This window comes from Nannospalax galili, unplaced genomic scaffold (genome assembly GCF_000622305.1).
Source record: "Nannospalax galili isolate Female #2095 unplaced genomic scaffold, S.galili_v1.0 scaffold85, whole genome shotgun sequence".
NCBI classification, from domain to species: Eukaryota; Metazoa; Chordata; class Mammalia; order Rodentia; family Spalacidae; genus Nannospalax; species Nannospalax galili.
Window position 1 is genome coordinate 8,359,470 of NW_008358866.1, and position 25,040 is coordinate 8,384,509.

At 34.8% G+C, this 25,040-nt stretch overlaps 1 protein-coding gene across 7 annotated transcripts in view; it reads left to right on the forward strand.

Annotated features, from left to right (window-relative positions):
• Akap9 (A-kinase anchoring protein 9) overlaps positions 1-25,040 on the forward strand; it is a 160,387-nt gene that overhangs the window by 63,159 nt on the left and 72,188 nt on the right. For 6 of the 7 annotated variants that reach the window (XM_029558377.1, XM_029558378.1, XM_029558381.1 and 3 more), the window contains 8 exons: positions 1,637-1,733; positions 2,794-2,886; positions 9,298-9,651; positions 11,420-11,644; positions 12,690-12,830; positions 13,307-13,410; positions 16,069-16,274; positions 22,332-22,561. In XM_029558377.1, coding sequence (XP_029414237.1) covers positions 1,637-1,733; positions 2,794-2,886; positions 9,298-9,651; positions 11,420-11,644; positions 12,690-12,830; positions 13,307-13,410; positions 16,069-16,274; positions 22,332-22,561 — 1,450 coding nt within the window. The remainder of the gene's footprint in view (positions 1-1,636; positions 1,734-2,793; positions 2,887-9,297; positions 9,652-11,419; positions 11,645-12,689; positions 12,831-13,306; positions 13,411-16,068; positions 16,275-22,331; positions 22,562-25,040) is intronic. The other variant, XM_029558380.1, reaches the window with a different exon arrangement.

A 25,040-nucleotide genomic window follows, 5' to 3' on the forward strand; every position in this document is an offset into this window, starting at 1 on the left:
ATTTATAATCAGAAATTACTTGATTGAACATTTGGAGTCAGACTCAAAATGAAAATTGAAATTTTGTATATTTAACAAGATAATCTGATGCACACAACCCATGGATTATCATCTGGAAACCACTACTGTAGGCTTTCTGATAGAAATAGGTTGCCAAAAACCTCTATTAATCAGGCACTGTATTTGTTGAAATCCTTCTTTAATTAGTCCAGCTTTCCTCCAATGCATGAAGAAATGGAAGGCTTCTGAAAGTATGGCCACTTTGCAGCTTCTGTGGTTGGGCTCCTGTTTACCACCCTCTCTTACATTTTGAATTAAGAATTTACTATTGTCTTAAAGAAGACTTGAAATAATTTAAGGAAAATAGTCTTCCTTTAACATATATTTGTGACTTCATACCAAAAGCTTTTTAGACAAATAGTTGAGATTGGAAAGTCCATGAATTTTAAAGTCAGAAAGATCTCTGACCTCTGCTTTAACCTTTAACTGGCTATGTGATCACAAATTATATAAATATCTGTAAATAATAATAAGGATAATAACAGTTGCCCTTAAGAATGTAAAGATTAGCCGGGTGTGGTGGCGCACTCCTTCAGTTCCAGCACTTGGGAGGCAGAGGCAGGTGTCTCTCTGAGTTCAAGGCCAGCCTGGTCTACAAAGTGAGTTCCAGGCCAGCTGGGGCTATAGGGAGACCTGTCTCAAAAAGACAAAAAAAAAAAAAGAAAAGAAAAGAAAAGAAAGAGTAAAGATTAAATGAAACAGAAATTAATATATTCTTGGATTCAGTTTGCTGGTATTTTTTTGAGAATTTTTTCGTCAGAGATTGACATATTCAATATGATTGATGACAATATGATTGATGATGACATATTGATTGAGCTAAACATTTTAAGAAAAAAAATTTATAAAGTACTTAATTCTTGTAGAACAATAAAGAATACAGTTATAATACCAAACAATACATAACTAGATTAAAAACAACAGAGTCAGAAAGTAACTATAGAAATTAGGAATCTTTTTTTTTTTTATTTTATTTTATGTGTATGAGTGTATTGCTTGCATGTATGTAAAGTGTTCTTGTGTTGTGCGGTACCCACAGAAGTCAGAGGATGCCAGATCCCCTGGAACTGGAGATACTGACAGTTATTAGCCACCATGTGGGTGCTGGGAACCAAACCTGGGTCCTCTGCAAGAGCAGTCAGTGCTCTTAACCACTGAGCCATCTCTCCAGCTCCCATCACTGTCACTCTTAATGTGTCTTCTTTCAGGCTTTTTTTCTATTCATATATACATATGTGGTAAATAAGTTTTTAATAAAAGTGAGATTTTATACATTTTTTACAAACTGATGTATCTTCGATAACTTTTTAAAAAGTTAATGCCTATAAATAGTGATTTAACATTTTAATGCACTTTATAAAAGGACATAAAATTTGTTGATTTGTTAAAATCCTTGAAATTGTTTTACTTCTAAGTGGAAAAATTAGACAAAAATGTGGTTTGTTACAATACCTGTAATCCTTAATCTATCGTTTTTGTTTCCCCTTTCCCAGTATATATAGTATGCATGCTGTAAAATTTGGAACAGCTGTGAAACCCCAGACTAATTTCTTCACCCTCTTTGCTTTGTATTTAGCTTGTCCATTGAGTCAGAGGTAGTCACAGAATCAGATGCACAGAAAACAGTGTGCCCTGGAAATTATCTAAAAGAAAATATTGATGGTATAGCAGAGGTATTGTATTTCTCATCTTTATTTTAAAGCTATTATATACACTGGTTTTCCTTACCATGATTTTTATGACTGTGCTTTAGCAATTATCCTATAAATACAAAAGATTGAAAATATTTAAAGAAACAAGCATTTTCATAGTATAGGGAAACTACAGAGAATGTTAAATTTGAGGAATATTTTTCCCTTCCAAGCATGTTATCAATTTAAATTTTGCCTTTTTTATTCTTTATAAAACTTATTTATGGTTTGTGTAACATCAGTTTCCTAGCATGGGAAGTAGGACATGCCATGTTTGAAATGTTGTTTAGGAATCTGGAACATCCAAGGTGCTGGGATGGTGGCTGAGGCCTCCTCAGGTAGAGGCCAGTGTTCTATTAAAGCTCTTCATCTAACATAGAGCATACCATAGGAAAGCACCCTGTGCCTCTCTTCAGCATTATATTATCTCTAATTCAAACCTCCAGCTGCAGAACTCTGGTCTCCATCTACTCTAAGTAGGTATTTTATCTCCGTGTATGTCCTAGAGACTATGAAGATCACTGCCCTTTCTCATTCTATGCATCAAGGAGAGACATTAGCCACATTTTGGATTCTCCTGCATTCATACGAATTTTCCGTTTGGATCAAATTTACATAGCTGTTAAATAAGTACTTTGATGCTGAGAAAGTGTTTACATTACTAAAATTACTATGTTTGGATGTTGGTACATTGTGGAAAATTGGTTCATGTTAGTAAATACTAAGAAGAAAAATTGTAATTTCACAAAGAAACATAACCAGAGCTTCACATTTAACTTAAAATATATATATATATACACACACATAATCTTACTATATTTAAGTATCCTTAACCCACTTTATTTTAAATATGTAAATACATCTCTCTTTGCATCTCTAAGTTCACAGTTATAAATAAAATAATTTAGTAGAATTAAAAGTACCCAGAAGTTTTCTAAGAAATAATGATATTTGGGGAATGTTTTGAAATTACAAGAGTATGAAAAGTTGGTGTATAATTGCTTTAAAAAATAAATATGCCCTATTTTGCTCTTTAATTTAGTTTTCTGGTGGATTTGGAGTGAAGCAAGAAATGAATATGGTTAAATTGATGGAAAAGCAATATCAAGAACGATTAGAAGAAGAAGTAGCTAAAGTAAGTTTGCCATTTATCTGAAGGTTATTTTCTCTGTTCTCTTTGAACTTTCAAAAGTCATAGATTTCAGTGATGGTATATAACATGTTTTTAGTCATTAGTTTCACATAGAATTTTCCTTTAAGTTGTCTTATAACTGTATCAGCTAAATACTTTTTGTTTTGTTTAGCTGTTTTATTTTTTTGAGCTAGGGTCATTCTATTTAGCTCAGGATAGCCTCAAACTCGTCATCCTTCTGCCTCTACCCCTCAAGTTCTGGGATTTCAGGCCTGTACCATACCTGACACTATAATTGCTTTCAAGTGGAAGAGTCAGAATTTTTCTTTAGACTAGTAATTAGAAACTTTTTGGAATGTCGCTGGGTTTTGTGTGTTTGTTACCTCTTGAAGGAGTTTGACCTTCTTTAAATGTCGTGAAGATTAGAAAAGGAAGACAGGGTGATTACCCATGTTTATCACCCTGTTTAAGCTCTGCTCAGGGAAGATACTATAATGTTAGATATCAACTTTGGGCACTAAGGGATGATTAGTGTGGAACATAGCTCCTGGCTAAGTGAAGTTTTATCAGTGTAGAATCTGCTTATCCTGGAATCTGCAGTTGCTATGCCTAGAGCCTGTCTTTTAAACTCTTGAATATTGATCACATGCCCTAGTCTTGTAGTTCCATTTGTTTTGTCTTAATAGTCACTTTAAAAATATATATATATTCTTACATTTTTTAAGTAAAGATAGTCTTTAGTGTTTCAGTACAAATTTTTTCATTAATCATCACGTTTAATCTATGGTACTTTTTAGTTTTCTGAGATGGCTGCTAGAAAATTTTAAATCATATACTTGGCTCATGTTCTTTTATTTTACAAGACTATTCTATAACATAGTCTACTTATAGAGACTATGGCCTAACTTTTATTTTACTTTATCTTATTTTATTTTATTTTTGAGAATTTCATATATGAGTATTGTATTTGTATTATTTTCATCTCTCCCAGTACCCCTTCAGTTCCTCCCATGCCCCCCAAACTCCTTCTCAATTTCTTCTCCTCTTCGATCAGTTTTGTTACATATACATACATACATACATTTATGAAATGCACACACACACACACACACACACACACACACACAATGCACTCTGTCCATTCAGTGGTGTTTAATTATATCTGTGTTTAAGGTACATGGGATTAGATAATCTTTCAGCGAGTTACTCCCTGGAGGAAATTGATTCTCCCTCCCTCAGCATCTTCTTTCCACCCCTCTTCCATGATGTTCCCTGGGCTTTAGGTGTAGAGGTTGTATTGCAAATATGTCACTTAGGGCTGGCCTGTCACAGTTACTTTTTCTCTTATTTAACCAGTTGGCGAACTTTGTTTTTGTCTCGACATCTGTTGCAGAAAGAAACTTCTTTGATGAGTGGTGAGAGGTATACTTGTCATAAATATAAGGATATGTATTTAGAATATATAAGAAATTATGTTAGTCTATGGAAGTGACCAAAGTAAGTTCTTAGGTTCTTCTCTAGGGTCTGTGACCTCTCTAGCCATGTGTACCTGGCTATGTTTACAGTACCAGGAATGAATTCCCTTTCATTGATGGGTTTTAAGTCCAATTAGATAGCTGTTGATTACACCTAAGATGAATGCCACTACTGCATGAATAGAAATGATTGCTAGACCAGTCATTGTGGTTGGTAGACTTTACAGCTGGATAGGATCATTGATTGGTTTTCTCCCTTGGCAGTTTGCACTGTATTTCTAATACTATGAGAGCTAATTTTCAGGGAGGAGGCTTCCGGGTCAGTTCTAGCAAAATTGTTCCACATCCTGTTTCTGAAGTATGTTGTGCCTTGGAACAATAGGGTCTTACCTTCAAGTTCTGGGAGACAATCAAGGACTGTGGCAATAGCCCGTATTATCTGGGGAATCTCTTGGACTATTCCGACCAACAACTCAAAGGCAGGTTTCCCTTCCCACTGTGATTTTTGTTACGTAGCCTTCATCCATACATATGCACTCATTAGTTATTAGTTATCTGTTTCTTTTTTATAGCAATTCATCTGTTCCAAAATAACAATCTAAGTGGAGAATATATATTTTTAAAAGGAGGATTGATAAAATGTAAAGAAAATATGTAAGATGTTAGTGTTAGTTGAGGTGAAGATCCAGGGAAATATCTGTATCATGAAGACTTTCTCATTATTGTGTGAGAAGAGTTATTGGAGATTGTCCTAGTAGTTTGTTCTTCATTGCTGTGACAAAATACTCTTACCAATACCAACTTGGGAGGAAAGGGTTTATTCAGTTTACATCTCCCAGGTCACAGCTCATCTGGGAGCCCAAGGTAGGAACTCAGGGCAGGAACCTGGAGGCAGAAGCTGGAGCACAGGCCATGGAGGATCGCTGCTTACTGGCTTGCTCCCCTGGCCCCTGCTCAGCTTGCTCTCTTATCCAGCACAGGCCCACCTGCCCAGGGGTGGCACTACCCACAGTGGGGTGGGCCCTCCACATCACTCATCAAGAAGATGCCCCACAGACATAGCCACAGGCCAGTCCAATGGAGGCAATTCCCCAATTGAGGCTCCCTCAACCCAGGTGTGTCAAGTTGACACTAAAGCTATCCAGCACAGAGATCAAGGTAGAAAATGAGTCATCATTTTTATGTAGCTCTCACTATGTGATTTTTTTTTTTCTTTTTGCCATTTCAGTTTATGGAAATGAGTAAATTCATCGATTTATTTGTTGCATACTGAAAAGTACACATGAAAACACGTACATTTAAAATAGTTGTGTGGGGCTGGAGAGATGGCTCAGTGATTAACAGTACTGGCTACTCCCGCAGAGGACCTGGGTTCAATTCCCAGCACTCACATGGTAGCTAACAACCATCTGTAACTCCAGTTCCAGGGGATCCAACTCCCACTCTGGCCTCTGTGGGCATTGCACAACATGGGTACACTTATATACATGCAGGCAAAACACTAATGTGCATAAAATAAAAATAAATAAATCAAAAAATTAAAAAACAAAATAAAACAGTTATGTGGCTGATCACTTTCAGAAGTTCAGTTATCTAGAAACAATGACCTCCAGTTCAGCACATTTTTAGGTATTTGGAACTTTAAAGTAATGTTTCAAGTCTGTTTACAGTGACTGAGTTGGTAGCCAGACAGAAAAAAATATGCCGTAGATAATCAACAGTCAGCATTAAGCATAACCCCACAGGACTTCAGCTTGGACTTCTTGGAGCTAATCAATAGAGGCTTACAAGGCCACCTTGTTGTTTAAATCCTGAGCAGTCATCCTCTTCTTCCACTTAAGTTAGATTATGTGTGGTTGATTAACATCCACAAGAACCTAAGCATCAAGGGTCAAGAAATAACGCTTAAAAACCTAACATAAACTAAACGAAACTCATTTTGGCAGAAACAAATGCTTCAGACCTATGCATACACTAGGACTGAAAATGAACTGAGAAAGTTCATTTTATGAGGTAAATATTGTAGACATTAGTTTATAATGATAATTCTAAATACTTGCCTATCACCTTTTCTCCTTCCATTTATTTTCTAATAACTATTTGATTGTGGCTTCAAGAAATTTTTTCAGTTACTTAATAAAGTCCTAGCATGACTTTAGCATTCTGCTCTTTTTTGATTTCTCTTGTTTCTGCTAAGGAGGTCCTTGTCTTTTTGTTGTTGTTGTTGTTGTTGTTGTTGTTGTTGTTTTTTGTACAATAGAAAGGTAATATATTTTTGGAAAACTTTCAGTTCGTTACTCATCTTGAATCTCTGAAATGGTATGTTCTGCAAATATTCCTAGCTCTACTTCATGAAATTTTCCATTATTCCTCATGATACTGTAATGGAACTATGAATTAGATGTACAGCATTTTTAGTTCATCCTTTATATCGCATTACTTTTTGTTGTTGTTCTTAAGCAACATCTTGTATATTCCAGGCAGGACTCAAACTCTATATAAATAATAATGACCTTGAATTTGTGATCTTCCTGCCTCCTCCTGAGTGCTAGGATTATAGGCATGTGCCATTATGCCCAGTTTGCCAAGCACTGGAGATTGAACCCAGAACTCCATCCCTCCTAGGCCAGTGCTTACTAACTGAGCTACATCCCCAGCCCATCTCTTTGCTTTTTTTGTAGCTTTAATTTTTGTGTTTGTATTTCCATGTTGTATTTTTAGTATGAAGAAACAAAGATAGAGACCAGGTTCAAAGCAAGAAATGCAGAAAGCAGAAGCCAGTCTTAAGGTCTTGACTACTAGTTAGAAAATGTGTTTTGCTGAGTTATATTATTTAAGTCTTTCTCTTTTGACATTTTGCTATAATGGCATATATTCTAGATGGCTGCCTACAACAGTACCACACCAGTCTGTCTGAGTTAGCATAACCACCCAAGAATTCCAATTTGGTAGATGAGATATACTAATGATATCATCTGGACAGAAACAGGGTTCTGTATGTTTAAGGTGCTTCAGCTCTATAGACATAATTTGATTCAAATATCTGATCTAATACTGATTACATATGTAACCTTTGACATGGTTCCTAATCTTTATACTTCAATTTTCTCAGCATTTGGTTTGATGTTATTCTTCAAGACAGTAATAGAGTTACACTACTAGACAGAGCCATCCAAATATGAAGGTCATAGTGAGGTATGATGTTAAATTTTAGAAGATGGGTTGAGATAAGAATGCAGACCCTCAAACCCACCTTGCATTTATTTACTTTGTGTTTTTACAGTCACATCATTTAATCTTTCTTCCTTAGTTTCCTCATTTATTAAATTGGGACATTAATTGGGGCTGGAGAAATGATTCAGCTGTTAAGACTGCTTACTACTCTTGCAGAGGACCCAAATTCAATTCCCAGCAGACAGCTCACAATCTCCTTCAACTCCAGCTCCAGGGGAGCCAATCCCTCTGACCTCTACAGGGACTTGCACTCACATGCACATACCCACACAGAGACACAGACATGCATATAATTAAAAATGAAATTAAATTGAGGCATTAATAGTATTTACCTTATAGCTTATAAAGTATTGAATGAAATATAAACTTTTAAGAAATCAATTTATGTTGCTTGCATTTTTCTTGGTCTAGTTATCATCAACATTATTTTTATTGAAACAGGATTCTGGCATCTGGAGAACATAGCATCTGGAAAGAAGTAGGCTAGCCAGAACCAGGTAGGATTCAGGACCCTAGAAAACTAAATCAGGTTCAAGACAGGAGATTAAAGCAAAAGTTCAGCTATTTGAACTAGACTACCAGGAAGAACCATTTTAGAAAGCTGAAGGTCAGTAGGCATCTATTTTCTCCTGAGTCATGGCAACCAGGCTGACATTGCAGATTATCTATAGAAATGTGACTTGTTATGAACCTGTTGATACATTTGGTTTCAAAGCCTTAGGGTCTTGTCAGAACCAAAGCTGCTGGTCAGAATTTTGAAGTACCTGTGCTAAGGGGGCAGTATACAGGGTTCCAGGGTCATAATTGTAGTAGAAAGTCAGATTAGATTTAAATGTGTAATCATCCTTTACAGCCATGCAAACCAAATGTCCCACTTCAGGAAATCTATTGTGGAGAAATAAGAAAGGCTGTGCACAATGATATATCACAAAAACTCCATCATAGTTCTGCTTAGACTGTTCAGTGGAATCAGGTCACTTCAGTGCCATTTGTATGCAATCCCAGCTTACAGGAGACTGAGGCAGAAGGATCACAAACTTATGGCCAGCCTGGGCTACATAGTAAGTCTGAGGTCTACCTAGGCTCCATAGCAATACTGTTTCTCCAGAAAAACAAACAAAAAAGTAGAACCAGTTTTAAATAGTCAACAGTCAAGACATGATTAAATAAGTGTGTAGTATACCTGTGTATTTCAACTCAGGGGAAATTATAATGAAATGTATTTCCTGTTTCAAAAAGATATTTACTGTTACTATTTACCATTTATATAAGCCATGAAACCCAATTAGAATTTAGAATATGATCATGGTTTTTGTAGAAAATTTCTTCCCTGTATATAGTCATTTCTGTATGTAAAGAAAAAAGAGCTTAGAAAAGTATTTATTAAAAGTTAATAGCAAATTTTCTTGGAAGAAAGAAGTATAAAAGCATTTATTATCTAGTTTTTTTCACTGAAAATCTCTTGCTGTCAAATTTTTAAATTATTTTTTATTTTAAAAGGTGAGCACTAAAATAAATACTTCACTATCAAGTTCCTTGTAGAGAATTTATCTGTATCACTTTATCATAGGATTTCTTTTCATTTAAAACCAGAAGGCCAGGTTTTTTTTAATGCCTATAATTTTAAATAATAACTTGCTTTTATAATTTCAGCCACTGTTTATAAATATAATCCACTTTCTTTTTGTTCCCTTTATTCATTTAGGTCATTGTGTCAATGAGTGTAGCATTTGCTCAAAAGACTGAGCTCTCCAGAATATCTGAGGGGCAAGAATATATTACAGCATCAAAACAAGAGCATGCTCTCTGTCAGCAAAAAGAACATCATTTTAATGAAATGAAATTATCACAGGGTCAAGTTGGTCTACAGACTTTTGACACAGTTGACAAGAATTTTAAAGAAGAATTTAAACCACTTAGTAAAGAGTTAGGAGAAGATAGAAAAGAAGTTCTGTTATTTAATGATGGTCTTGATGATACGCTGAAGTCAAAGGACCATGGGCTGACTATTTCAGAAGAAATATCTTCTAAAGATGAAACATTTATAGTCAGACAGTCTGTAAGTATGCTTCCTAGAATATTAAAAGGAAGAAAAAGTAACCTTGTAAAAATTGTGGCTTCCTTCACTATAAATATATTGACAGTAATGTTGAAGGAAGAAGAAAGGGCCAAATCCAGTCCTGAGGAGGACTCAGATTATTGTGGGTTAACTGTAAAGTAGATGGTTCAGTGACATAATAACACTATTATATAAAACAAGTCTGGTTCAAAGTACTTTTTGCCTTATAGACACTGTATGTATTAATATCTTATAAGTTGGGCCCATGTGATGATCAGTGGATAAAGGCTTCTGTCTTCAAGTCTGACAACCCGAGTTCCATCCCTGGAAGCAACTCCTACATTGTTGTCCTTTCACACACACACACACACACACACACACACACACACACACACATAATAAATAAGTAAATAAATAAATTAATGAATTTTTAAAAGTTTCTTTCAATCTTGAAAGTTACATCTGCCTGGAAGCAACTCCTGCTTTGTTGTCCACACACACACACACACACACACACACACACACACACACACACACAATTTTATTATAAGAATGTAATAAAAAGTCTATGCATTTCTTTCAATCTTATAAGTTGCGTCTGCCTTAATTTTGCTTCTACTGATTCAAGATTATTTATAATTTGGCAAAATCTATAACAGAAAGAATTATTCAATTAAATACAAGAAAATATAAAGAAATAGCTACCTATTTAAGAAGATAAAGCATTTTACTGTCTTTATACTAATTTTCATTTTCCTTTTATTCAGTAGCAGATCTATTCCCTCAACAGTTTGCTCCCTTTATCAGAAGGAAATAAATCCTACTTCTAAAATTATCTGAACTCCAATCAATTGTTAAAGGAATATTCATATCCACTTTTTCTGATACAAAACCTGTGAGGTGTTCATGAAAACCTCCTTAGTTTACCAAAAATATAAGGCAGAATGATTTGTTTAATTAGTGTCTCTTTGAGGACTGAAATATTCATAGAACCCGTTTAGTTGATGTCTTCTCTGAGTCAGAGAAACTGATATATAAAGCTTTTATTTCAAATAAAGTTTATTGAAATTGTTTCTTACCAAGAAGTTCTTTAGAGTGCTATATGACTACTGTATAATATAAATTTAATGGTAAAATTTCTTATGTTTCATAAATAGAATTTTTAAAAAATATTTTATTATTTTTATTTTATGTGTATACGTGTATCGCCTGCATGTAGGTAAGTGCACCTGTGTCATGCAGTGCCCATGGAGGACAGAAGAGGCTATTGGATTCCCAAGAACTGGAGTTACGGACAGTTGTTAGCTGCCATGTGGGTGCTGGGATTCGAATACAGGTTTTCTGCAAGTATAGCCAATGTTCTTAACTGCTGAGCCATCTCTATAGCCCATCATAAATATAATTTAAGAATAAAAAATGTCCTCTCTCTTCCCCACCATAAAATGTGAAGAGGAATAACTGACATTGACAATTGAGTCATAGCTTCATTAAGAGTCAAAGAACTATTGAATATCTTTATTTTCTCCTTTTAGAGTTAGATTTTACTAAATTAGTTTATGAATAGACATTGTCCTCCTTAATTGTAATTAGCTTAATGTTATTTTGGAATTATAGTTAAAAGAAATACCTTTTTAAAACTTTATACTTTAATAATATGATAAAGATGTTTTATGAAATTAGTAGAAGTGCTCTCATTTATTGAGAACATAGATGCTGACAATTTTTCACAATCCATGTGTAATTCTTTCTGTTTATTTTACTGCTAAAGGTCCATGATGAGGTATCGGTATCAAGCATGGATACTTCTAGACAGCTCATGTTGAATGAAGAACAGCTGGAAGATATGAGGCAGGAACTTGTGCGGCAGTATGAAGAACATCAGCAGGCAACAGAACTGTTGAGACAGGCCCACATGCGACAGATGGAGAGACAGCGAGAAGACCAGGAACAGCTACAAGAAGAGATCAGGAGGCTCAGTAAACAGTTAGCCCAGGTATGGCAGCCAGAGTCCCTTTTCTTCCCAATTAAAATAACATTATTCTTTAACCTTTCTTAAAGAGTTAAAATTTATTTTGTCAGAGCTGAAAGAAATTACAAATGTTTAACATTAGGAACATACTCCACTAGCACAATAAGTTTAGATCTTGTTAGGCACACCTAAGTCGAATTTGTAGTATGTCGTGTCGTTTAATTGCCCTTCAGGAAGAATTGGAAGAATATAAAGAGATTATTCCACTGACCATACATAGCAAGCAAAGGCTGCATAGCAGAGGCACTGATCAGCTTGGATGGTCTCTGTGCTGAGGGGCTTGCATATGCAGTTGCTCCCTATTCCTTTACACTTCTATGAGTCTGCCAATTAGAGCTCAGTGGTTTACCTCTGTCTGTCTTTAATCTTACTTGTTAATCATGAATGGCAATCTTCTGGAGTAGCATGTTTCTGGAACTTTCTCCAGTGAATCATTTCTTGTTGATTTGAGAAATGTAAATTTATATAACATTCTTACTCATTTCTTGACTGAATTAAAAAATTCCTTGGTATGTGGGAGCTGTATTCTTATCAACTGCTGTATAAAATATACTCACAAAATCATTGCAGAAAAGCTTTTATGAGAACATTTATTGAATTTAATTTTAAAACTAAAAGGAAAATTAACAAACTCATAACTTGGATTCTTTCTGATGTAAAATAGGAAATTTGGGATTGGAGCATAAAATTTCAATTGGAAAATCAGTTTTGCTTTTCTTCATTGCATTTTGTGGATTCAGATTTCTGAATTTTCAATGCAAAATTGACATAAAAGTATTGATTGAGCTGTACAAATTCCTGAATATTTAAGTTTAATGGAACTTTTTCTAAAGTTTCAAATCTTGCATTGAACTTTGTATATGTCTTTTAACCCCTCATAAATGGAGTATGGGTCATAGAATAAAGGTTTCCGTGTTGGTTCCAAGGAGTTAAAAGAAATCTGCTTAATGTTTCTGTTCTTTTCTTCTATCGCAAACAATATTCTCTTATGACCTTTTTTCTCATTTAGAGATCCTCAATAGATAATGAAAACCTGGTTTCAGAGAGAGAAAGGGTGCTTTTAGAGGAGCTGGAAACACTAAAGCAGCTGTCTTTAGCTGGAAGAGAGAAGCTGTGTTGTGAGCTGCGCAACAGCAGTACGCAAACACAGGTAGTATGGACCCAGGAGCACTGGATCAACAATCCGTAGATTTGTTTGTGTTTGTTGTTGGTGTGAGATACATTTTTATAGTCCTTGAGCTTCACATGTTTATGATTGCCTACATGTAGGTAGGTGGAGTGAAAATGCCTTGCATTCCACTGGCAGTAATTTGAATCTGGTATTGCTATAACAGCAGCTGTTGCTCTACCATGGAACAAACCTAACAAACTTTATTGTCGCAACACACAGCATGCATTCCTTTGAACCCATTAAAGTGTTTTTCATCTGTGCATTAGAATGTTTTATCTTTTGATAATGCTAATCTCTTGATAAAATGTAGTTAAACATTATTTCAAGCAGTGTCCACTTTATGCACAGAGGTTTCTGTTTCATCTCATACCATTATAAAAGTCTGACTTGCTGTTTCTAAGATGACAGGCTTTCTTTCTGTCTTGTCCTCTCTGCCTCTGCACCAACTTAAACAGGATGGAAATGAAAACCAAGAAGTTGAGGAACAGACATTAAAAGAAAAGACACTGGATAGAAAACCTGAAGATGTACCTCTTGATATAAACCTGTCCAATGAAAGGTATATGCAATGTTTGCTTTTTCAGTACAAAGTTTAAAGTGCTTGTTTCAGTTTAATAAACTTTGTCCTTATTTTTGTCTTGTACATTTATACTTTGTCTTAAAAAATCATTGTACATGTATGAAATATGTCCATATACATATGGCAGAGAAAAATTATAATTTTTATCATTAGACAAATTTTTAAGTCTTTTTTGCATGTAATATAATTTTTATTAGACATCAATTTTGATTCTTTTTAGTTGTTCTTTGGATATTGAACTTTTCTTCATTGACTGTTTTTCCTAATGCTGTTTTGTGTCTTAGAAATCAGTTCATCTGTGAGCTTCGTTTCTTGTTTCCTCTTCACTTTATAGACATTCATTTAGTATTAACTAGTCCCTTGCTTGTTTTTAATGAGAAAAAGTCACCATAAATACAAATATCTCAATTTTTCTTCTTTTATGTGTTTGCTATATAACTCCTGAAAAATTTTAATCCACATTCCATTTTTTAAAATATTTATTTTTTTATTTGCTGTGTGTAAGTGTATTGCCTGCATGAATGTGAGTGCACCCGTGTCATGCAATGCTGTGAAAGTCAGAAGAGGGCTTCAGATTCCCCTGGAACTGGAGTTAAGGACAGTTTATAGCTTCCATGTGGGTGCTGGGAATCGAACCCGGGTCCTCTGCAAGAGCAGTCAGTGCTCTTAACCACTGAGCCATCTCTCCAGCCCCCACATTCCATTTTTATAGAGGAGTAACTTAATCACCCAGTGGCATCAAACTGTTCCTAGACTTTATCAAGGTTAATATAAAATGTACAATAATTTACTATATGGGGATAGTTAGCCCATGTTAACATTAAGGCCTTTAAGCACAGTGTTTAATTTTATTTTATTCAAATGAAAATAATTTCTTTAAAATTAAAACAAATATCTACTAACTTAATTTCCTCCTTTTCCAATTTCTGTGACTGTTACCCTTTTGTGTCCTCCTAACCTCCTTCCTCAGCCTGCATGAAGGAATTTGTCCCCTAAGATTTTGGCTTCCCCATTGGATCATCAGTATGGAACGCAGTCAGTATGGAACTCAAACGAGAAAGACAGTGTATGAAAATTAGAGTTACCATGACAATATAAAATAAACATTTTGTTTATTTTATATTATTTTTCATTATTTTATATGTTCTACAAATCATGCATTGTATAATTTTTAGGAATTTTTATAGTCAAGTTGATAAAATGACTATTCATCCTTATTTCTTTTTAACCACTATATTTAATCAGTTCTCTTAAGCAAAAATATTGTCACATCATTCTAACCTTAGAATTTGAGGGTTGAACAAAAGCTAACAAAATAACTTTTACTTTCTGTCAAATTATTTGGATTTATTTTTAATTTTCTTCATTATGCAAGTGGAGAACTTGATCTGGATACAAAAATAGAACCCCCGTCTTTCACTGACAGCTACTGAAGGAAAACATTTCCCTTTATTACTTTGTCCTAAAATAGGGAGATGATGTGCCTGAGACACAGATGTCCCTTAAAGGCCTGTTTGTTGGTAATCTCCTACAGTGTGAAATTGAGATAAAACTCTTAAGCCAGGGAGGCTTTACCACAAGTCTGTCATTTGTCTCCATGTATTAAATGTAAAGTTTGCAACTGGAGTACTTCTTTTGAATGAAGCTGTTAGGATTATTCAAATAAGCTTTCAATCACTGTTTATGGAAATACATTTTTTGATACAGTTTTAAAGGTTCATGCTACACTAAGGAAAAAGTTCATAAAAAAATTTTCAGGATGATCTCATTTTTGTTTTTTTAAAAATGTATATATTTATGAGTAAGACAGAGGTGGGAGGAAAGTCTAGGCATTAAAATTTTAAGGAGGATGTCTGAGTGCCAAAATAGTTTGGAAAATGATTGACAGTCGTTTCTAATTTTTAAAAAAGAAGAATGTATTCTTCTTTTTTAAAGACACAATTTATTTCTCTTTATTGAAATTTTTCTGTTGGTTAAAATGAGTGTGATGTGTGAAACTAGATACAGTTTTGCCTCTGGAGTAGATGTGATCTTTATTTCTTAAAGTCCTGTGATATTTGTGTTGATGTTTACATAGTGAAATTTCACCATGGACCTTTTTAAAAACTGAGCTGTACCTATTTCTTTTAAAATATAGGCATCTAATTAAATCAACATTAAGTTGTAGAAATAATACATTTTTTTCCTACTTGGCTTTTAAAATTATATTTTAAAATGTGTTGTTTGATACATGAAGAGATGAAATAATCTGTATGAATAACTATGAACAATATTACCAACTCAATAACTTACATATGCTTGGGTATTACTATACTATTTCAAACTTAAATTTATAACTCTGTAAAATATCTGATTTAATTACTAAAAGCTTAGTTACTTGATTTCTTTGAGGTCAATAAGACACACATTTAACAAAAAAACAAATGTTACAAGCTATGTAGAACTGTTAGAAGAAAGCAAGTCCTTCTATGATGCAGTTTTAGGATAAATAAAAAACAGAGGCCCTTCGTCGTGGTGCTTTTGCATATTATTTAATCAGATCATATATTTTTCCAGTCATTTTTGTAGTGCTGGTGTATTAGCATAGTGATTTGGTTTTGATTAAGCATTTTAATGAATGATTCTTTCTCTATACAGGTATGCCCTCCAGAAAGCTAATAACAGACTTCTGAAGATCCTGTTAGAAGTTGTAAAGACAACAGCAGCTGTTGAAGAAACAATTGGCCGCCATGTCCTTGGCATTCTGGATAGATCTAGTAAAAGTCAGCCAGCTACCAGCCTGATTTGGAGATCAGAAGCAGAAGCATCTGTAAAGCCTTGTGTCCAAGAGGAACATGCGAGAGGTACTAGTTTTTTTATGCTGTTGAAATAATCCACATCTTCAACAAATGCTCAGCTCAAGGCACTTTACAATGTACAGAAAAGTACCTAAGAGAGAATATTCCAATGTTGTACAACAAATGGACTTGTATACACACCAAGACATTAAAGCTACTCTTCTCAACATCGTCATTGTGTAGTACTCGCAGGTGGTGTCTTAGCATTGTCTTCATACGTTTCCAGATCACTGTGATACCTACATAAACCAGAAGTCAGTTTCATTTGTCTACTACCAAAATAAAAATTATATTTCAATGCTCAGGACTCTTACATCTACACTGTGAATTAAGGAAAGGCTAAAATGAAGAGATATTAGGAATCCAGTAGCATTTGAGATGGTTAAATGAAAGTCTTTGCAAGAAGTCTAAGCTTTGCGCTTATCTTTGGACTATCTCTGCTACCCTTTCCTCCTTTTGAAAGTGTCAAGACGGAATGTGTCACGTCTGGATTCTAAGATTGAGTTCTGACATGACAGCTATCCTCCTAATTCTGTCTTCTTCCTCTGGCTGTATGGGCTTTCTTTCAATTTCTTGCTATCACATTGCTGACCTCTAGTCTCTCTTGTTTTTTCAGTACCTTATTCCTTGCTGAAGAAGAATCAGGAAATCAAAAGACAAAGTTTTTGTCAGATGCAGAAAGATAGGGTTTGGATTCTTGGATTAGAAGATTAAATCTACAGTTCACACCATTCCACACCTGAACTCTTCTCCCCAGCTACAGGCAGATCTTCTAAAATGCCAAGTTTTTTTGCAATTTTTGAAAGCATTCACTTAAGCGTCATGTGGAGAAATGAGAAGAAAATGTCCAGTTACAGAAGGTTTTCTTAATAGAAGTTGGCTGATGGTGTGGTTGTCAGTTCTTACTAAGGAAAACTTGATTTGAAATTTTAAATAAAATTAAGAACACCTTAGTTGAGTTCAGAGATCATTTTAAAAACTATTTTTAGTAAAATAAGATATAAGAAATAATAATGACTTTAAACTTTTTTTATATTTTATTTATTTATTTTATTTTATGTGTATCAGTGTATTGCCTGCATGTATATAAGTGCACTTGGGCCATGCAAAGCCCACGGAGGTCAGAAGAAGGCATTGGATTCCCCTGGAACTGGAGTTATGGATGGTTGGTAGCCACCATGTGGGTGCTGGGAATTGAACCTGAGTCCTCTGTAAGAGCAGTCAGTGCTCTTAACCGCTGAGCCAGCTCTCTAGCCCCTTAAACTTTCTTTTCACATTCACTCTTTTCAAGTGTGATAAATAGATTTTATTTTCAGATTATGTGTATATATGGATCCTGATGTGTAGAGAAGAATAATATAATATTTTAAAATATTTAAAACATGTAAAAATGTTTAAATTATGCTTAAAAAATAACTGGTTTTGCTTAATTATCTAGGGAAGAATTTTACTGTTCTACTGGTAAGATATAGACTAGGCTGACGCCTGTTGAACGCCACAAGGAATGTTGTGTAGACCACAAATAGGCCTTTTTGCCTTTCTGTTAGCAGTTTCCGTAGATATTGCTCAAAATGGTTGCTGAACTATTCCTCAGACAGCAGTGAACACACTTCCAAATCAGTGTGCTGGAGATTATGAAAGGGATAAATTGGTAATTTAACTCTAACTCAGAGGATTGCATTTGTGCTTATTTACTTTGAGTAAGGAGACATAAAGGATGTCTGACCCACAAGCCAACTTTCTTTATGAGTTCCTTCAAAATTTCCCAGTGTAGATGAAGTATATTTATGTCCATTAGTAGTTATTTCTCGTTTATAAGCAGTTTTATCAGTTAAATTCTATAAACATTGAACTTCTAGAAATAATTATTGGGCAATTTATCCATAGTTCCTGCTTTATAGCAATTCATAGTTTAACAAAGGAAGCAAATAGATTCCCATTCAGGACATAATAGAATATTACAGTACAAGAAGAAAATGTCAATCTATAGATAGAAAAAAAGTGTATAGAGTGCTATTCCAGAGATCGTTTTTTTAGCATTAGCTCCTCTGGTTACAGTGCACTCTCTATGCAGTTAACTCAGCAGTGCTGCTAGTCTTACTAATAAATTAGTGTGACCACAGTATTGGTAAGGCATACTTAAAGGTCTATTTTGTATTCTTAAGTATATATTGAATTGATACAGTATATGATTTAACCCTAATAACTATACTGGATTTAAAACATTGCTAATATAGAATCTTTCTATATAAGAATCTAATCTCACATTTCTTCATATTTTGGGGTAGAAGCATTACAAAAAGTAAAATGCACCTTTAAAATTTTTTTTTTTAATTTTTACAAAAACTTTGAGAATTTCATACATGTATATAAGGTGTTTTGATCAAATTCATGCCCACTCCCTCCCCTCCAACATTCCCCCCTCTGAAGAGGTAACCCTAAAATCTTTTAAGGATTGGATACAAGCAATGTCTCTTTAACATAACAAAAATTAAGTCTTATTCTGATTACAAAGTGACATTTTTTAATTAATTTTCACTAAAAATATAATTATATTTTGGAGGGCTCTTTAAAAATACTAAAATAGAAAATTTATTTAAAAACAATAAAATAACAGCTTCTATTAAATATGCACTATATATAACAAACACACCACGGTACCAACAATTCCAACTCCTTTTAATTACAAATTTTCTCTCTGCATTAAACCAGTAGTTGTCTGCATAGAAGACTTTTTTTTTTTTAACCAATCTTACTTCTTTCTTTATGTACAAAGTGACTTTTTACTCTTCAGTTTTATATATGACTTTTTTGTTGTAACACTTTGTCCTATTTTGACCTTCAAGTCTAAACTTGTTTAGATTTTTAGCAGGTATGGACTTGCTAACACTTGAAAAAAATAAATAAGTGATTTGTTGATGTTTGCTTCCTCATAAGAGTAAACTAGCTTATGAAATTGAAAGGAAATTTTGAACCACTGTGTATTCAGTTTAACCTGAGTGAACATCAGATCACTTCATAAAATGAGTTCCCCAGACTATGTTGATTGAAAATTTCCTTTAGCGCTATGGTAATTTAGGGGTAGAATGCTCTCTCTCTGGTTGGAGCCAGGAGCTGAAGTTGGTTTGCAGCTTTCTTTTGGTGCAATGCAGTTCCATAGGTACTGGCTTATAATAATGAGAATATACTGGTTCTTTTCAGATTCGTAATCACCTGAAGTGAATTTCTTAACTCTCACAGATCCGTTTATCTCTTTTCTCTCTTCTTTCTTGCTTGTTTTGAAGCATTTTGCCTTGTATCTCAGGCTGGCCTGGAGCTCACTGTGTAACTCACACTAGTCTTGAACTTATGGCAGTCCTCTTACCTCAGCCTCCTGAGTCCTGGGATCATAGGTATGCCTCCCTGAGCTCAGCTTTCTCCCAGATCTCTAGTACTATTTTCTCATCTGTCAGATACTTGGGTCAGACTGGGATCAGTGGTTTTCAGTTGACACCATCGAGAGCTTCAGCAAACCATTGAAGCTGGGAGGGCTCTGTCATATTGCTCATTCCATCCTGAGGAGAGGAGCTTGTTAGCTGTCAGGGAATGAACAGTATCATCTTCTAGTACAGTACCTGACTAAAAGATTTGATCAACCATTATTTGCTGTTTGCAAAAAAGATCTGAGTTGTTCACCTATCTGAAATGATTCTATTCTCTAAAACTAACCATTCTGATATTTCTCTTGGCATGTTGTAAAATTGCCCTGCTTATTTATATTGTCATCTGCTGTTTATCCCTCTAGACTAGTTATGAATAAAGTCTAAACTTGACATCGTTCTCAATAATATGTTCATAAGAATGAAAGAGAACTAACAAACAAAAAACCCATTCCATTTCTTCAACAGAACACAGATTCTTTCAAATAATTTATATCTTTAAATTTTTTTCATGCTGGGGCTCAGACCTAGGACTTTGCATATGTTAGGAATTCTACCACTAAACTGTATACTCAGTCCTAAAAAGTGTCCTTAATAAAATACATTGACTGAGTGACTTACACCTGTAATCCCAGCACTTGGAAAGTGAAGACATAAGGATTGCTATGAGTTGAAAGCCAGCCTACATAGAGGAGACGCTGCCTAAAAAAACAAAAACAAATAGACAAAAGAAGCTATTAAGCATGCTGACATCTTTATGTTTGGGGGTGGGGATGCTTTAGTGCCTACTTTTTATTAGCCATTTCAAAAACACTAATAATCCATGGCCTTTAAAAATACGCTTTGTTTTACTTGGCCATTGTATTTTTGTGCTTGAGATTTGCACCCATGTATATACAATATCTTTAATCACTGCTCCTCTGTACCACAAGATAGCCTTCATACTGTTTTTAAAAAAGAAAGTATTGATTGATGTCTTAGAATGCAATGTTGTATTTTATTGCCAACAATTTGTGCTTTAGAAGTGGTGCTTAGAGGAGCTGCATCTGAGATCATGATGCACAAAATTGAGAGCTCTCTGTGGGTACCCGCACCTCTGCAAGATAGGTTTTAATAAGTAGCTCTTGGTTCTGGGTGAAGGTATCAAACTGAATGTCTGTTTTAAGTACTCTACTTTGTTAACTTGGTACAGTTATTGATGACTACTATGTACTGTAATCAAAGAACAGGTAATTCTTCTTTGGAAAGTTCCACTTTGGGGTTGTAGTATACTGTCATGGTTGAGTAGTACAATGTTAGATGGCAGCAATGAATAACCCATGTCTTGACTTTAGAGAAAGTGACACTTATCTTCTGTCCATGTAGACTTAGTTTTCCTTTCATAAGAAGTAAGACTATCAATACTGTGAATAACAATGTCCACACTTAAATTGGAACTGCTCATCAGACTGTCTTCTTCCCATCATACCACTGCAAGAGTAGCACTCAACAAAATTATCTTAGTCCATTTTTCTGTGTTACCAAAACAAATCAAATCAATCATTGTGCCCAGAGTAGGCTCAGAAGTCAGAAGTTGAGATAAATTAAGCACTTACTCTCTTCTTCTACACCCTTGTACTGTCCCACTGCTCAGTAATTTGGGTTTGTATTTTTTTTTATTGTGTGTGATGTATGTGATGTGTGTGTGTGTGTGTGTATGTGATAAAAGCTAGAGGAGGGTATCACTTTGTAGCTTAGACTGACCTTGAACTGTGTAGCAACCCTCAGCCTCCTAAGTGCTAGGATTATAGTACTGCCATACCATGCAGATTCTGTTGTTTTGGGGGGAGGGCACTGAATATTAAACCTAGATCCTTGCATATACTAGGCAGTGGCTCTACCGATTGCCTATATGTGCATATGTGGAAGTCAGAGATCAAAATAGGAGTCTTCCTCAATGACTCCTCCTTACTCTTTGAGACAGGGTCTCTCATTGAACCTGCAGCTTACCACATTGGCTAGACTGGTTGACCAACAAGCCTTTAGATCTTTCTGTCTCTATACCCTGCCCTACTCCTAGTGCTGGAGTTACACCTGGCTTTTATGTGAGTGCTGGGAATCCAGACTCAAGCCCTCATGTTTGTGTGGTAAGCACTTTACCCACAGAGCCATTTCCCTAGCTCCTTTTCATGTTTGTTTACTCATTACACTGTGAAGCCTGTGGGGATGAGAACCAGATCTTGTGACTTAATTTCCTCATTACTTTTCAAACACTACATGCTGACATCTGGAAAATATCTATTGAAAGTTGTCTTACAAGTTTCTATCAGGCTGGGAGTATGGCTCAGTCTTAGAGTACATGCTTAGCACATGTAAAGCCCTGAGTTTGATCTCCAGCACCAGAAAGTAAAGTTCTCATCAAAGAAAAAAAATAAGTAACCCAAATATTAATTTCTGCAGTCTTACAAGAAGAGTGTTTTTCTTTCCTATTCTTACTTACTTGGCTATTCAGTAATATTACATTGTATATTTGTTTGTTGTGAAATTGTTATTAAAAGACTTTGAAATGTTAATGACTCAGATTTTGACTTGCTATTTTAAGTTACTTAATTTTGTAACCTTAAATGTTATGATTGATTAATTTATGCTTTTAATGTTATTCTAGTTACAGGTGAATCAGTACCCGCTTACCCTGGAAGTGCTATAGCAAGAAATGACAGCATGTGGTCAAAAGTAACTGAGGAAGGAACAGAACTATCACAACGGCTTGTGAGGAGTGGTTTTGCTGGAACTGAAATAGACCCTGAAAATGAGGAACTAATGCTAAATATTAGCTCTAGACTACAAGCTGCAGTTGAAAAACTCCTAGAAGCCATAAGTGAAACCAGCAGTCAGGTAACCTCTTTATTGTGCTGTCTACTGAGATTGATGCAGATTTTCTGTTAAGCCGTGGAATGACTGAATGATTCTCTCTGCTATACAACACAAATTTAGTTAGGTTCCCCTTTAATAATTGGTTGGGTTAGGCCAGGTTAGTGGAGCAGACCTGTAATTCCATCTGTTTGGCAGGCCAAAGCAGAGGATCTCAAGTTCAAGGTCTGCCTGAACAACTTACTGAGATGTTGCCTTTTTAAAAAAGGACCAAAAAAAAGATCTGGAAATCTAACTCAGAAGTAGAGTGCTTGCATAGCATGTACAAGGTCCTGAGTTCAATCCCCAGTACTGAAAAATAAATTTAGTAAATATTGGTTATGTTTGTAGCCAGCGCTGCTGTCAAGTTTTTCCAGGTGAGAAGTGGTGATATAATATGCAAATGGATGCTTCCACTTCTAAAATCCAGTATTGTTCTAATAGATTGTCTAGACTCTTATGCTAGTTATTTTATATCAAAGAGATTTTAACCTTACCATTGTAGAAAGTGTTCCCTTTCTGTTCCTTGAAAGAATCTCTAAAACCATATATGCTGGAGAGTATCGTAACATAGTATTATTACAGTCAGATCAAACTTGGAATTCCTTCACTTGATTTTCATATCCATTTTATAAATATGAATAGGTTAGTTGAGCTTGCAAGCTATCTCTGAATAGGAAATTAGTTTGGGACATTTTTTTAAATTACCGTTTTTATCAAAACCTTTAAAAGATATGACCATTATAAACTGATATTCTCTGTCCATATAATTTGTACACCATATGAACATTGACTCTTAAATTACTCTATGCAGAATTTTAAAAATTATTTACTGTTTTAAAGTAATTACTTACTTGCAAAATGTTTAGCTTGAGAGAATGGTGAAATTATAGCTGTCATATTAATCAAGTGAGAGCTTCATTATCAAGTACAAGGTGAGTATTAACATTTTATTACCTCTCTTCAGACCCAGGTATGTTTAAGATAAGCTAAGAGGTTGAACAGGTGATGCCATATCATTTCTCATGTCTGGCTTTCCTTTGGTGATACTTCTTTGTCTAAGAAATTATTCAGTACAGCATGTTTCTATTATAGAGTAACTATTGGATGCAGCAACAGTGACAAATACTGTTCTGTATTTTGCAATTCACTGCCAGATTCAGTTTCTTTAGAGTTAAGTTAATGATTGTAGGCCATTTTTTAAGTTATGACACTTAAAATATTTGGTAACTGCCTACTTTGTGGTTAATGCACCATTATCAGTCTAGTCTGTCTTTTCTCTAGCCCCCTGTACCTCTAGCAACTTGTTATGAAGATTCTATGAGGAAGGCATTATCCACACAAAATGTTTCCAGAGAAATTAACCAGAATGCACCTGATTAACCAGAATGCACCCCAGATTTATTTCTTTTTGTTTGGAAACATTCTAAATCTTCTCTGTGATAGAATGTGAAATTTATTTTTGAAAACCAAAGGAACCCTGTAGTGTAATAATCCATGAATTGGGCTTAAGTATTCTTTTTTTGAAAAGATTTATTTTTTCTTATTTTTATTTGTGCATGTGCTTGCGTGTGTGTGTGTGTGTGTGTGCGTGCGTGCGCACGCTCCTGTGGAGACCAGAAGAGGATGTCAGAGCCCTTAGAATTGGAGTAATGGGCAATTATGAGCTGCCCAACATGGTACGAAGAACCAAACTCAGATCCTCTGGAAGAACAGTATGGGCTCTTAGCCATGGAGCCATCTCTCCAGTATACATATCTGTTCTTTTATACATCTGTATTGCCCAAAACTGATCTAGCCAGTCAAGTAGTTAACTAAACACTCAGAAGTATTCCTACATATAAATCTGAGGATGTTATAAAATATTTAATCAAATAACAGAAGAAATCGGTACCTTGTTTTTCTGGAGCTTTCTTTCATAACAGGTACAAATGACAGAAAGTTTTCACTTTGTTGCCTCAAAATTCCCCTTGAGTATTACAGAAAACAGGAAGACATCTAATATTCTTAAATTTTCAAATGTTTATCTATTTGCCAGTCAGAAAGAATGACATTTAGTACAAACAACAGTAGTGGTCCCATCATCAAAATCCTGAAGAGTGATGTCTCTTTATCAACTGCAAAGAAAATAACACTGATAAAAGCCACCTTCCTTTGTGTTATTAACAAGACATTAGATTATACTTCTGAATCAGAGTTTGAGCTTTAGCCAGAAGTTTTGTATACTTTATTAACTCAAACATGTCATAATGTAAAATTCTGTAGTTAAAATATACATTTTCTAGGGAGGCATACTATTTCCTCTTACAGTTAACTGAAGCCCTGAGTTGGCTTTCCTTTAGAATGTCTATACCTAACACTGCTTTTCCAGTATGCTGCCCCACTGAATCAGCTGAGCTAACCAGACATTTTTAGTGGTTGTTTTTCAGCACTTTTAAAGCTTGAATGCATTTGGGTTAGAATT